Source organism: Amphiura filiformis, chromosome 10 (genome assembly GCF_039555335.1).
Source record: "Amphiura filiformis chromosome 10, Afil_fr2py, whole genome shotgun sequence".
In the NCBI taxonomy this organism is placed as follows: domain Eukaryota; kingdom Metazoa; phylum Echinodermata; class Ophiuroidea; order Amphilepidida; family Amphiuridae; genus Amphiura; species Amphiura filiformis.
Genome location: NC_092637.1, coordinates 55,288,993 through 55,304,694, shown reverse-complemented (window position 1 = coordinate 55,304,694; position 15,702 = coordinate 55,288,993). Strand labels below are relative to the sequence as shown.

The 15,702-nt window shown below is 36.8% G+C and overlaps 1 protein-coding gene across 1 annotated transcript in view; it reads left to right on the top strand.

The window, feature by feature from the left end:
• LOC140161984 (uncharacterized) overlaps window positions 1–15,702 on the top strand; it is a 66,175-nt gene that overhangs the window by 23,428 nt on the left and 27,045 nt on the right. Inside the window, exons 11-16 of the mRNA XM_072185276.1 lie at window positions 1,931–2,124; window positions 2,579–2,692; window positions 7,954–8,065; window positions 8,456–8,552; window positions 12,526–12,625; window positions 14,041–14,104. Coding sequence (XP_072041377.1) covers window positions 1,931–2,124; window positions 2,579–2,692; window positions 7,954–8,065; window positions 8,456–8,552; window positions 12,526–12,625; window positions 14,041–14,104 — 681 coding nt within the window. The remainder of the gene's footprint in view (window positions 1–1,930; window positions 2,125–2,578; window positions 2,693–7,953; window positions 8,066–8,455; window positions 8,553–12,525; window positions 12,626–14,040; window positions 14,105–15,702) is intronic.

The window sequence follows — 15,702 nt, the reverse complement described above, 5'->3', positions numbered from 1 at the left end:
GGGTAGTTATCCGCTAGTTCCCAAAAAAAGTCACCGGGTAGTTACCCGCTAGTTTCCCAAAAAAGTCATCGGGTAGTCATCCGGTACCTATTATCTGAAAGGTATCCACTATGGTTTCCCAAAAATTTATCGGGTTAGTCACCCGCTACCTATCTAATTTGCATGTGAAATTTGCCGGTGTCTACCCGGTGACTATCGGGAAGTTATCCGGAAAGGTCTCATTTTTTGATATGGGCTGTGTTTACAATTTATAATCTAAGATGGTTCAATAATGTGCTACTTACCTTAGTCCTTGCACAAAGTGGATTAAGTAACTGTTATCACCAGGTTCTTTCTCTCGTCAATCACTCTAGTGCTCTCGTACTCCATAGGTTTTTTCACGGCAGTGAAATGATGCCACTTGCACCCACATCTCATATGCACAGTTTATCCCTTACATATCCTGTGTCTTGAATAGTTATATATCCCACCAAGCCTGTGGTTAAAGAGACTAGGAAATAGTTCCTAATATCTCATACCCTAGTTTGTATGCCTTTATCTAATCTTGCCCCATTGACAACTTACTCATTAGCCCTTGGCCGGGGAAGAGTCTGTTAAATGTAGGAATTTTTAGCCTTTTTTATAAACATGTTTGTAATTGGCTTATAGCCATCACATGCTGACAATACACATAACTGATTGGTTAACAGGTCATGGCCAGGCCTGATCACAAAATAAACATATCATCTGTATAGAAAACTATGCAGCAGGCGATCTGCTTCAGAAAATTACTACATTGCACAAAACTAAGTCCATTATCTATAGTTAATTGAATGTTTATTGACTCTTGTAATAACCCATGTGTATAAACCTGTATAATATTGGTGTTCAGTTCATAACAACAGGACCATGACCCTGACAAAAGCTAGCAAGAGCAAATGGCTGTTTAATTTGTTTACTTTAGTAATAAAGGCATCTTGCAATTTTCTTCGTAGTTATAGCCAAATTTGTTTCCTGTATAGGTAGCTTAATAAAAATTCCTTTAAAAAAGGAATGGGGCGCCCAATGTGAGCTTGGTCGTGATGTGGTGAATTTCATGGTGTTTAGATTTGGTATTATTATCTCTTGCAAACCCGGTGACACCTCATTATAGAAATCAGACCTGTCGATAGGTTGTAAGAGGGGATAGCCTTTTCCAGGCACAAATTGCGCCATATATAAAGAAAGTTTTGCTACTTTGCAACACAATAAAAACCTAAATGCAAAATGAGATCCTGTAGGTGGCTCCCGAGGGGGCTTAAAAACTAAATGCAAAATGAGGTTTTTAAAAATATAGTTTTCAGAGTCAAGACGCAGGTATCATTATTAAGCCTCATATCACTTATTTATTGTCGAATAAGTGCAGAGTAGGTTAGATATGAATATTAAATGTTAGACCAAAGTAGCTGAAAGTACATGTACTATACACCTGATCCGTGAACTTGTCTTTTTTAAAGACAAATTCTTGTTATTAATGAGATGACATGCACAGGAACAGATCTATTGAATTATCGCTGACCATTTGAAAAATGTAGTGGAAGAAGTATTCAAGTATAAAATTTAGTTTTTGGAAATTGTGAGTATTTGTTAAGCTATCCTAATTTCAGACATGTTTTCTCCTTTTCTTTGAAAAAAATGGGGGAATCTTTTCATTGTTCTTACGTTGTCTAAGTTGGTTTAATGTAATCAGCTGCTGAAAACAGTGGAACCATTTATGTTAGATTGTTTCTTGACACTTTTTCACTGGACAATTTGAATTCGAAGATTGTTTTTGCTAAACAAACAGCGTATCTTTATGTCTCCCTCATTCGCTCTAATTCACTAAAGCACAATATTCTGTTGACCACAAACAGAAACTGTTTTGATTTGTTCTTTGAAGAAATACTACATGTATTTAATTTGTTCTTTGAAGACACAATTTACATAATACTGGAATATATGGCAAAAGGTACACTTCACCAAGTTCTCATAAGCAGTCGCCAATCATGTGATGCACATACCTGTGAAAGGGAAACCCCATCATCACCGAGTCTGCGTTTGTCTCAGACTCAGTTGATGCAATTTGCAGAGCAGGTTGCAAATGGAATGAAATTCATCACTTCCAAGGTAAATATTATACGTTACATAAAGCGGATATCCTTGGTTTGAGTCCTTCTGACTTTGTTCTAATTTATATCATCTATGGAAATACCATATCATCTTCTACTTGGGGTAACGTTACCCGGAGTAACCTCACTGATGTTAACTTTTCATCAAAAAATAAAACAACCAAAAGGTCATATTCTTGTTTTCTTATTTGCATTATGTGTAACCTGTGCAAATATTTTGAGTAGACCAAAAGTGAGGGATGGGCAAACAAATTTTGGCAGGCCCAAAGGGTACTTCACAAAAAGTTAGTTTTAAGCTGTTTTACGCAATGAGCTGGTTTGTCAAAGATGTGCCCAAACAATATTTTTGCTGTACTATAAGATGTTTTGATATCAATCTATTTCATGATTCCACTAAAGTTGGTCATATAATTATTATTATAAATTCTATTACTTTTAAACTTCTCTTTCAGTGCGTGCATCGCGACTTAGCTGCCAGGAATGTACTCGTTAGCGAAGATCTTATCTGTAAGGTGTCTGATTTTGGTTTAGCCCGAGAAGAAGAAGAATATCATAGAAAGTCAGATGTGAGTACAATACACTATATTTCGTCGTTCACATTGCATACCGACGACGAATCCGTGATCATTATAAAATATGCGTGGGTGTTAATCCGTGGAGTACATTGCCCGATTCAGTGATACCGAAGACATTTGCTAAGCAAAACACGGTCAGAATGATACAAACAAAAGCGTATGGTTTATTAGCCGATTGGTCCTGACAAGTATAACTGAGACAGATTTAATTTTTCTGTACAACATGTAACCGAAAAGGAGCAAACATTTACAACTAAAAGATAACGACCAAATATTTGCCGCTTATTTTATGCAAATTAAAGAAGCATGTTTTACGGAAAACAACCCACTTAATAAATGCGGTAAGGTTACGCTTGCTTCTAAACAAATGAAAAAAAAATCATCACGTCCAAAACGTAGTTTGGGTATATAGTGAGGAATGTAACCTAAAGCACTGACGACCGAGAGGTATCGTCTGCCATCTGAATACCCGAACTGCTCTGAATCTCAAGATGTTTTCAGTATATGTCATGCATAGTGCACTCCACCACCGCGCCGCTTAGTAATGGGGTGAGGAGCCAGCAACCCCCCCCATCTCTTCAATTATTCTTGCTACAAGTTAGTTAAAGAAGCCTCGAACAGGCGGATCAAAACGGAAACGACCGATGCTTGCCCAACGTTTACGTGAAACGAACCGGACTTTACTAGTGAACATCAGAGAACTACGTTCAAACATAGGCGAGCTGTCCAATCTGTGCCATGAATTAAAGCCATCCATTATTGTCATCGTGGAAACCTTCTTGGATGCTACTGTGAATGATGGTACTGACTACCTACATAACTATACCAGCTGTCGTAGAGACATACCTACATACAACAAAGGAGGGATCGCCATCTATTGCCTTGAGGGTATCGCCATATTTCATGACAGTGCTCTTGATCCAAAGGACATGAAGCTCATGTGGTTTTCAGTAACAATGAAGTCACAGAAAATACTTGCTGCTATCTATTGGCCATCTAGTGCTAACAGTGATATCATCAGCTATCTGAACTCCACGACCTTGTCAAAGCTTTCTGAATTCAATGCATAATCAGTAGTTCTTCTTGGCGACTTCAATGTCCAACACGAGGAATGGCTTGGCAGCCGTACAACAGATGCTGCTGGACGCCGCACACTTCAGGTGTATGATGCTCTTGGTCTAACACAATTTATCAAAGAACCTACCCCGGAAGACCAGATTCTCGACTTGGTCATCACTGATCTTGATGCCGCCTGCACAGTACATGCAAGACTGTGTACTTCAAACCATGGTCCAGTTCATTTTAAATTGAACGTGCCGCTGTACAGAGATAAACCCTGCAAGCGCAATGTGTGGCTGTACGATATTAAGGATGAATACTGGAGAATGAGAGGTTTTCTTGCATTTGCAGACTGGTCTCTTGCACTCCAATAACCCAGAAGAAGCTTGCATCAACATCACCACTATTATCAGTGATGCAATGGAGATTTCTATACCAAGAAAACTGGTGACAAGGTGTGGTTTGATGAGCACTGCAAACGAGCAGCAACCAAGAAATATACAGGAAGCTAAAAAAGAAAAAGACCAAGGAAAACAAGGATAAGTTTACAAAAGCTTGAAAGGAGTACAACCATGCAGAGAAGGAAGCCCGAAGGAGCTATAACAACAACTTGAGGAAAGAACTCTCAGATGGCAGCCTCAGCAGCAAGAAATGGTTACTATTACTACCTTATCTGGTAAGTACACCAGAGTAGATATACCAGTGCTGAAGGATGGGCGTCAAGTCTACACTACATCAAAAGACAAAGCTGGAAAATTTTGCCAGACCTTTGACACTAAATATCAGCTTGCCAGCGCAGAAGAATCTGCTCCTGATGTTCAGCATTCAACAACATGCTCAATGGAAAAGATAGCCTTCAAGGTCAAAGATGTCAATAAGCTTCTCAGGAATCTGCAACCAGATAAAGCTACTGGTCCTGATGAAATCTCTGCAAGAGTTCTGAAGGAGTGCAGCGCAGAAATTGCAAGACCAATCAGCCTGCTGTTTGAGCTTTGCTTCTCCAAGGGAGTTGTCTCAAGCTAATGGAAGACTGCATCGGACATCCCTATTCACAAGAGAGATTCGAAGTATAATCCATCTATGTACCGCTCAATCTCTCTGCTCTGCATCATCAGCAAGGTCATCATCAGCAAAGTGTATTGGCAAAATGGCATTTGCTCAAAACTCATAGCAAATGGAGTATCCGGCAAGCTGCTCACCTGGATTAAGAACTACCTGACCGATCGTCGTCTTATCTGGCCAGTCATCAAGTACTTCATCAATGTATCAGTTCCTCAGGAATCAATATTGGGACCACTTTTGGTATCTGTCTTCATTGATGATCTGGGCGATGAGTGTGAAAACCAATTCTACCTCTACGCAGATGATTTCACCTTGTTCTGTGAGATTACATCTAAAGACTACACTGAAGTCGATACTGCTAGCAGGAACAGAGACCTGGAGAAAATGAGGATCTGGGCAGACAGATGGAAGGTGACCTTCGAGCCATCGAAAGGTAAGGGAGTGACAATATCAAGGAAGAGGTGAGGTTTCCTACCAAGCTTGATCTTCTGTTTGACACCACCAAACTGGCTGAGAAGGAGGAGCTGGAGATCTGTTGACAGCAAGCTGACCTGGACAAAGCACATTTCTAACGTCTCATCCAGAGCAGGACAAAAGCTGTGCACTCTGAGGAGAGTTGCAAATAAACTTGATGGCAGAGGCAGAGCAACCGTTTACAAGGCTCAAGTTCGCAGTGTGATGGAATACGCCTCCCCAGCAAACACAAGAACGTTTTAAAAACGTTTTAAATCAGTTATATTTTGGCTTTTGGTTTAGGTAAAAACGTTTTAATAACATTAAAATGACGGGTTATATAAAGGTCATGATAACGTTTTGTATGAAAACACACTACAACAATATTTTTAAATGTTTTCAAAAAATGTTATTGTAAACTATTTTTGCAAACACTTTTGCCAAATATTGTGTCAATACTTAAATAACAAAATGTACGAACCCAGCAAACACAGAAATGTACTTAAAATGTTTTTTCAAAACCTTTTAATAACATTTAAATGTCGGGTTATATAAAGGTCATGAAAACGTTTTTAAAACGTTATTGAAAATATTTTGGGCAAACATTTTTCGCAAAATATTTTTTCAACCCCAAAATAACATTCTGTTTAGAATCAAGTTTTCAAGAATGTTTTTGGAATGTTATTAAAACGTTTTTATACCCTTTATATAACCCGACATTTAAACGTTTTCTGTAAAACATTTTTGTTTGCTGAGCAGTAGATTATCAAAAATGTTTTTAAGGTTATGAAAACGTTTTATACTCTTAATATACCCTTTATATAACCCGACATTTAAACGTTTTCTGACAACCTTTTATAACCTTTTGCGAATGATGTCGAAAACGTTTTGTGTTTGCTGGGTCGCTGTCTTGGATGAGTGCCAACGCCATCAATCTAGGATTATTAGAAGCAAGTACAGAGCTGAACATCACATCTCTCCATCAAAGACGGCAAGTGGCTGTAGCAACAGTCCCTCTACACAATGCACACCAGTTTATTGCACCAGATCTGACAGCACTGCTTCCAAAGCCATTTGTAGTCAAAAGACCTACGCGCCCCAGCTCGCCCTTGCCGCCTTGACTTGTTCTCACAGTACCAGATCCTAGAACCATATCTACTGACAGGACCTTCATTCACACTGCAGTTTACGTTTGGAATAGCCTACCAGATGGAGTAGTCGGGGACATATCTGATAACGGCGCACCATCCTACAAGAGCAGAGTACATAAGCATCTTATTTCATGTGTCTGATGCTCTACTGTACCCCTTCACTCTTGTTGTTCCTAAGCTGCTGTGAACCACTGATTGTCCCATGTGGTTGTCTTTTAGTTTTATAGTGCATTATGTAACTATATAAGTTCTTGAACTGTGTCACTCCTCATGGGCTATTGTTCACTGTAGCATTTTATAAAACAAAAAAATATATCATATTGCATTGATCATTTCATAGCGAATGTGTAGAAGAATTCAAATATCACAGATATACTTTTGTAGGTCATGTGGTTCTTGAGTTATGTTGTATAGAGGGCTGAAACAACAACACTTTTGTAAAACGTACATAACTTAATAACAACAATAAATCAAACAAGTTTTCAAAGGATATGATTTGTAGAATGAACTTTTGCAAAACATCAAAGTGTTATTTTTCAATAATATATTGATTTAGATAAGGAATGAAATCAAAACTCAACCGCCAGTTGACCGCCGATTACAGGCGGTTGAACCAATTTGCATGGTTTAGAACAATAGAAACCGGATTCAACCGGACGGAACCGGCGGTCGAGTTTTGAATTAATCCCTAATGATAATCGATTTTTTTTGCTGCTTCGACCAACAATACCTGTTCTAACCTTAAGGGATCTAGAATGAGCGTTTTGAGCGTTTCGACAGTATATTTTGTGGCACATGAGAGCACATGAGACATATCGAATTGCATTCTGAACACGAAGAATGTCTTGCTGATATCATATAATTTTCATTTTTTGAAATTCACGATATAATACAAATTTTATGACAAATTATTAAAATTTGATATTTTTCACATTTTTGATATAACAGTCCACGAAGTAAATTTTATAAATCTAATGATATATTCTTAAAGTGTGTATAGCTGAAAATTGAAAATTTTGACCTTTCATATTGAAGATATGGATTTTTTTCCCAAAAATACCGATTTTTTTTGGTGTTTTGGGAAAGAAATCCATATCTTCAATACGAAAGGGCAAAATTTTCAATTGATCGTCGGCTTTTCATCCCACCTGCATGCACTTTAAGCATAAATCATCAGATTTATGAAGTTTACTTCAAGTACTGTTAAATATCAAAAATATCAATTTTAATGATTTGCCATAAAATGTGTATTACATTGCGAATTTCAAAAAATCAAAATTATTTGATATCAGAAGGACATTCTTCGTATTCAGAATGCAATTCGATATGTCTGAAGTGCTCTAATGTCCCACAATAAATACTGTCCAAACGTTCATACCCCATCCCTTAATACAAGTCATTAGACAGAAAGATAGTAAAAGATTTAGTACAGATGATCAGTTATCAGTCGAAGACCTATTCACAACTGAGTTACAACATAAATCCACTGAAATTTATAAATGACTTATTCCATACATTATATTCCAGATCAATCTTCCATTACGTTGGATGTCTATAGAATCGTTAGTCAAAGGGATACATACCAAGGAAAGTGACGTTTGGTCTTTTGGAATTCTGCTGTGGGAGATTGTAACACTAGGTAAGTTACCTTTGCTAGATCTTGAACAATGAACATCAATCTGTTGAAAACATGGGCCGTTACAATGGATCGAGGCGATTGCATTGGAAAATCTAATAAATAATTCATGACAGTTACGTAATCAGTCGACAGTGCAATCGTTTCTTCACTCGGAAACCACCAAAATTCGTCATAGGTTTACGTTGTAAAAGGAAACCCGTGAATTATACTTTGTGGTTACCATCAAAATAGTTCTGAAGTTGATATTTAAAGATCAGCAGCAAAAGTAGAAGGACACTTGTTTAATCCCGTTTTAGTCATCTTAAGAGCGTCCTTGGTTGATGGGCTGAATAAGGTAATTTTTGACGTATTGCTTTCATATTAATTTCATTTTACATTTTACAATTAAAGGTGCACGCCCGTATCCTGATATGGGCACCAGAGTCATTAGCAGTGAGATTCAGCAGGGGTATCGGATGCCCAGACCAGAACACTGTGTACAAGAACTGTAAGTTAACGACTTATTTCACATTGGGTTATTCCAGTTAAAATCCACTTACCTATGAAAGACATGACCTTAACTCTAGAACTATGAAGGGGGAAACCCCCTCCGTCACCCCCTTTCGCCCAAACGACCTAAGCTAATCGTAGATCCATCCTTTGCGCTCATTTTAGTGATAAAATATTTACCCCAAGACCTTACCCGGGGATATGACCGGCCGTCAAAGATGGCCATAGAGGGGGGGGGGGGGTTGAACAATGATTTTAGTTTGGCTCCTGAAAAATTATTCAAAGAGCTATTGACTTTTTACTTGTTAGGTTGAAATAGTCATTTCCTTTTAGACAAGGTGTCCCAAAAAAGAGAACCCTCGTTGCTCCCTCTTTTTCTCATATTTCTGAAAAATTGATCAAATATATTTTGATATGTAAAGAAACCTTAAACCATTAGCTATAATACACCAAAACAATTATTTCAATCGGCTCACATCTTTTGAAGATATGCCCTTTTAAAAAAGTACCCGTTTTTCACTCTGTCCACGGATAGCAAACAGAGTGGTTGGGATGGGTCATGCTGTGGAGTGGCTTGCAAGATCATCAGAACTCACACCGCTTGATTTCTTCCTTTGGTGCAAAATCCAAGATCTTCGCAAACGTATTACTCAACCGGTAGAGGGCAGAACAGCACAGTAAACTCGCTTCAGAAGAACCAAAGATAAACCAAACAGCCCTTTCCAGGGCTACCTTTTATCCTAAAAAGAGAAATGACTTATGTTGTAAATAAAAAGAAAGCAAAAAACAACAAAATAATAAAGTAAGAAACATAATAAAACAAAAAGGCATAAATAACCAAGAAAAAGTAAGTAATTGCAAGTATAGCAAAAGAAGTCCCATCCCAAATCCATTTTACCGACAAATTAATAACGCTTAACAAAATCCATAGCCCATAAGCCCACCGGTAAAGCCCATTCCCTAAAACAGTTATTTTATAAAGTGATCATTGAGGAATAATGTTTGATATTCATGCATGTTACGTGCACTCCTTATCAATCTTTGTTGTGAGTTGTGAGCCGATTTAAGTAATTGTTTTGGTTTATTAAAGCTTACAGTTAAAGGTTTCTTTACATACCAAAATACAGAGAGTGCAATGAGTGTTCTCCTTTTTGGGACAACCTGTATTGAGGAAAAAAATCGTAGAAAATCGCATTTTTGTATAATTTTTAGCTGAAAATCAATTTTGCCGATACTTTTGTACATACCCAGCAAACACAAAACGGTTAGAAAAGGTTGCCAGAAAACATGTAAATGTCGGGTTATATATAGAAATGGTATAAAACGTTTTATAACATTCAAAAACATTTTATGATAACTTGGGGTATGAACGTTTGGACAGTATTTATTGTGGGACATTAGAGCACATCAGACATGTCGAATTGCATTCTGAATACAAAGAATGTCCTTCTGATATCAAATAATTTAGATTTTTTGAAATTCGCAATGTAATACACATTTTATGGCAAATGATTAAAAATTGATATTTTTGTTATTTAACAGTACTCGAAGTAAACTTTATAAATCTGATGATTCATAAGTGTATGTAGGTGGGATGAAAAGCCGACGATCAATTGAAAATGTTGACCTTTCGTATTGAAGATATGAATTTGTTTTCCCAAAACACCAAAAAAATTAGGTCTTTTTGGGAAAAAATCCATATCTTTAATATGAAAGGTCGACATTTTCAATTGATCATCGGCTTTTCCTCCAGCTACATACACTTTAAGAATATATCATTAGATTTATAAAATTTACTCTGAGGACTGTTATATATCAAAAATGTGAAAAATATCAAATTTTAATAATTTTAATTTTAATAAATTTTCATAAAATTTGTATTATATCGTGAATTTCAAAACAATGAAAAATATTTGATATCAGAAAGACATTTTTCGTAATCAGAATGCAATTCGATATGTCTGATGTGCTCTCATGTCCCACAAAAATTACTGTCGAAACCTCAAAACGCTCATTCCAGATCCCTTAATGCAATTATTCTTTTATATTTTTGTAATGTGTTTTCATACAAAACGTTTTAAAACGTTGTCATGACCTTTATATAACCCGACATTTATTTAAAACGTTTTTACCAAAACCAAAACCCCAAATTATAACCTGTATAAAATGTTTTAAACACGTTTTGTGTTTGGTGGGTAGGTAGTATTTCCCAAATTTGAATGCGCGCCATCCCATTATGACATCATAGCGGTATTATGTAGGGAATAGTTGTACTTATTTTGGTATCACTGGATAGAGGAGACCCATAGCTATAAATTGGTACCAAATATAATAGTATATGACGTTTATAATTGACTTTCTTTCTTTTTTTGGAGGGGGGGGGTGCAACAACCCCCTCTACGTAGTCCGTGTTACAAAATATGGCTCAGTAGTTCTAGGGTTAATCTTCCAAACAAGGAGTTTTAATGGGATTATCTGTGTGAATGTGTGACTTAATGTGAAATCTACACCCCTGTGTGGCAGATTACGGTTTTTCATTCGTGGATTTCTACTTACATAGCCTATTCTCCCGGCCCACTAACTCGAAATCAAAGAAAAAATATACCCTCATATCCTCTAGTAATTATTCGCTATCCGTTTTCGGCTGGTGGGGTATAGCGGGATAGACAAATGTCGCGAGTGTTAAAGAAATGAAAGAAATACCCACACTCTTTCACAGAGCCAAATACAGGTATATACAACCCCCACTCCCACAAAAAAAAAACCTTTTTCCTACCATATTTGAATTTACTGTCATTTGAAGAAACAAAATAGCCTTTGAAAAATATTGTTTTATCAGTTTAGATGATTTTGCCAGTTAAAGTTTTTTCTTCGCTGATAATTATTTTATAGATGGTACAAACTGAGATTATAGGGGGGTGTAGAATTGTCACCTAATTCAAGTTTTCCAAGGTCAAAGTTTATACAGGGGTCAAAATCGAAAATGCTCCTCTCACAGAGGAGTAAGATAGACAGAGCGCGTACCACCAGTCAAAGTCTCCGCCTCATCCGATAATGAGGGCCGATTGTTCCATGAAATGCGACAGGCGAGACTGCTACGCAATTACCGCGTATTTTCATGGTCTATTGCGTAATCGCGAAAGCACGCAACGCTCTATCGCGTATACGCGAAGGCACGCAGCGCTGGCGTGATTGTTAGACACAGCACGATCGAACAATCGGCCCTCATGAATATGCGAGAACTGGTAGCATACAATACACGGGAACTTTGACTGGTGGTACGCGCTCTGTCTATCTTACTCCTCTGTGGCTCCTCTAATCTTAAGGGTTCAGAAAGTGTCCAACCTCCAATATCGTTCCGGAGTTATAGACCAAAAGGTCAAAAATTCGATTTGAAGAGCCACAATGGTTACCCAAGACAAAATTCATTTTTTGATTATACCCCGTTAAGTCCCTTGTTTAACCTTCGACCTTTTTGCTCAAAACTCCACAATAACAAGTCGTAGATAAGGAAAACTATATATTTTTCTGAATCCTTATGACGAGAGGAATAATTTGCAATAGGTTTGGACAATTTTTTTTTTTAAATTTTGACCCCTGTATAAAATTTGATCTTGGATATCTCGAATTGCCCATAAGTGACAATTTTACACCCCTCAGAATCTCATTTTGTACCACCCAAAAAGGCACCCATAGAACGATTGCTCTGCCATAGGACTTCTATTCTACTACTACGGAGCTTTATTTATGGCAAACTCTTTATTATTTATTATTTAATAGGTCCCGGGATTTAATCAGCTGTATTGAATTGGCCATTTCTGTCATTCTATCTTATTGAAAGAAAAGGGAACATTAGTTGATTGGAAACTAATATCACTACATCTTAATTTGTCAGAAAATATTACAATATTGCTCTAATAAAACCTAACACGAAATTGGAATTAATGATATTTTTTGTTTTGTTTCGTAAGATATGACATCATGAGTGCTTGCTGGGCGTCCAACCCGAAAGACAGACCGACATTTGCAGAGATTATTGAGAACCTCGAAAGAATTATAGATCTGAAGGATGTAAGTTGAATACCTTAGGCAAACTTAAGTTATAAAAATAATCAACTGGACCCGCGTTTTCAAAAAAATGTTCAGTGTGGTTGGTCAATCATCTCCTGGGGTAACATTTCATCATTATACAGTAACCCAAAGAACTTTCATAAATAAAGACAAATATGTCCAAATTAAAACAAACAGCCAATACCTGTACTCTTTAGCTCTGATATAAACATTATTTGTAGAAATTGGTTTAGAATTCTCGCTATTCGCAATAAGGGCGCCGCCAGCGGTTTGCGATGTAATCGTGATGTATCATGGGAAAAGGTCGACATCAAGTCCGCGCAATACGAATATTACCATGCTATTACATAGGAACACGTGACAATATTTTTTAGTTTGTCAAAATAAAGGTGTTACACGCGAATCGATACTCAATAATACTTAATAATGTGATTTGAAATGTGCACAATTAATTTTTTCTCTATCGATTTGCGTGTAATACCGTTATATTGACAAACTAAAAATATTGTCACGTGTTCCTATGTAATAACATGGTAATATTCGTATTGCGCGGACTTGGATGTCGACCTTTTCCCATGATACATCACGATTTTCCCATGATACATCACGATTACATCGCAAACCGCTGGCGGCGCCCTTATTGCGAATAGCGAGAATTAAAGAAACGGTGATCTACAACATAGGTTATCCACGTGTGTGACTTTTAACAAAAGGCGCTGGTTCCCGGGATCCCGTAGTATTCCTCATTCAAACAAATTCAATGCATGACCTCGGAGTTACTTGCATGAATTTGGCGAGCTATTTTTAAACAGTCATGGTTACACATGCATGTACTTCTTTTGAAAATCCTAAACACGGCATAGCAGTCGCTGATAGGATATGCAGCTTATATAACACGGATAACCTCTATCTAATGAAGAAACGAAATCAAAAGCTTCAAAGGTAACACTTTTGTGTTCGAATCAATTTTTACGTGCTAATAATCAATTGAAGCACCGCGCTAGTTCATGAGTTATCTTGCTCAAGAAACGCTTTGTGTACAAATCAATAGGGTATTCAATGGAACAAACTGTAACTTTTTTGGGTCGTCGGGTCATTATTTTCTTAAATTTGAACTAAAAATGCAGCTAATGACTACTGGTTCCAATTATGACATATCTGTCTTTGTTTAGGATATACAGGGGTTGGGGTAACTGGTACATTAATTCTTTGACTTACTGTAAATGGTCATAAAACACTAATGCTACATTGTTGAATATAAGAAGAGCTGTTGGACATGTGGGACCTGAACGCCGATTGTAGCGGTTCAAAAAGGTTGTATTCTAAAAAGTCTAAAATATGAGTTAATTGCTGATTAATTTATATAATTCGGTGCTAAAGTATATTTCATTTTGTTTTTATTCAAATAATTCCAGGACTACGTGTTAGTTGACGAGATCAACGAAGATGTGTATGACAATACTGGCGTTATTGATGATGGTGAAAAAGTCTAAGTCCCCAGAATTTCTAGGCCTACATGTAAAATTTCAAATAATAATTAAAAAATTCATTAGTTTGATTGGCGTAACTTAAATAAAAATACGGTAAAAGTAGGTCGAGATTCTTTTGTATTTCTATTATTTCTTGGTCAAACACTACTAGATGTATCAATGAAATATGGTAAATGTAGGTCGAGATTCTTTTGCATTTTTATTATTTCTTGGTTTAAGCTCTTCTAGATTTTACACATTCAGGATCTGTACTCTAAACAGGCACAAACTATAACTTTGTTCCATTTTATTATCCACAATATATCAAATTCAATGACCTTTTTTCTTTCATCCCTCAAAATAAATAAACAATATTCAGTCGCCGGTATTTAGGATAGGTCGGGTTACGCCAATCAAAATAATAATTTCAAGCCTTAGTTCAGTGAATTTTTTAATGAATTTGGACAACTTGTAGCCAGGCGAAGTGACGGATATACTGGAGGAAGAACTTAGGTTGAAAATATGGGGTTGGATGTAGATTTGTTTATGTAGCCGGGTACATGGCGTTAGTCCGACACGCTGCTAGTCCGAATATAAAATACACTAGTCCGACAAGCCTAGTTCAACTACACTAAATTTCTATACTTAGAGGTTCGTCAGTCCGAAAATGAAAAGCACTGCGCAAATGCGGAGTGCTTTTCAGATTTGGACTAGCGACGTGTTAGACTGCGGGTGCACCCCGGATAACGTTTCTGTTTTGTCTTTTGTATCCAGATGAAGTGACGACAATTTTTACTCAAAACTCAAAAGGGTTTCATTAGAATATAGAAAAAAGGTAGCATATCAGTAGCAGGCTTGGTGGCAATTTTTTATTTTTTACAATGTCAACACTTGTAGAAGACAATGTAAAATGTAATGTAATGTAATGTAATATAATGTAATGTAATGTAATGTAATGTAATGTAATGTAGTGAAATGTAATGTAATGTAATGTAATGTAATGTAATGTAGTGTAATGTAGTGAAATGTAATGTAATGTAATGTAAAAGGGTCAATTACCATAGCGATAGTCTACCCTATTTTTGAATGTATTGCACTGCACTATAAGCTGGCTGTACTCATGTTGAAATATTTCGTATTTCATAACAATATATATTGTAATTTGTATAACTCCCATTGCTAAAATCAAAATGCTTCTCAAATGTAATCTTTGTTTCTTTAACCTTTCCTGCCATTTTATACCTGTAATTAGTACATTAAATAGTATGACCATTCATCTCAAAATTTATGTAAAAAGTATGTCACGAAAGAGGGTCTCTACTTTTGACATATGTGTCTGTGGAAAAAGGGAATCAAACAGTGGCGTAGCTGGGATTTTTCCGGGGGGGGGGGGGCAAGCCTGTATGGGGCGGGGGCCCAAATCCACCAAACAAAAATTTTGCCGCCCCTTCCGCAACAGCCCGAAAAGGTTGACCCAATTTTTTTTCCGGTGGTTTGAAAAAGTGAAGAGCAAAAAAAACCAAACAAAAAGGATTATAGGCGCTAGCGCCTTAAAAGCAACACATTTTTTATATATATAGTAATATTTTTCCCCTCCTCTCCTTCTCT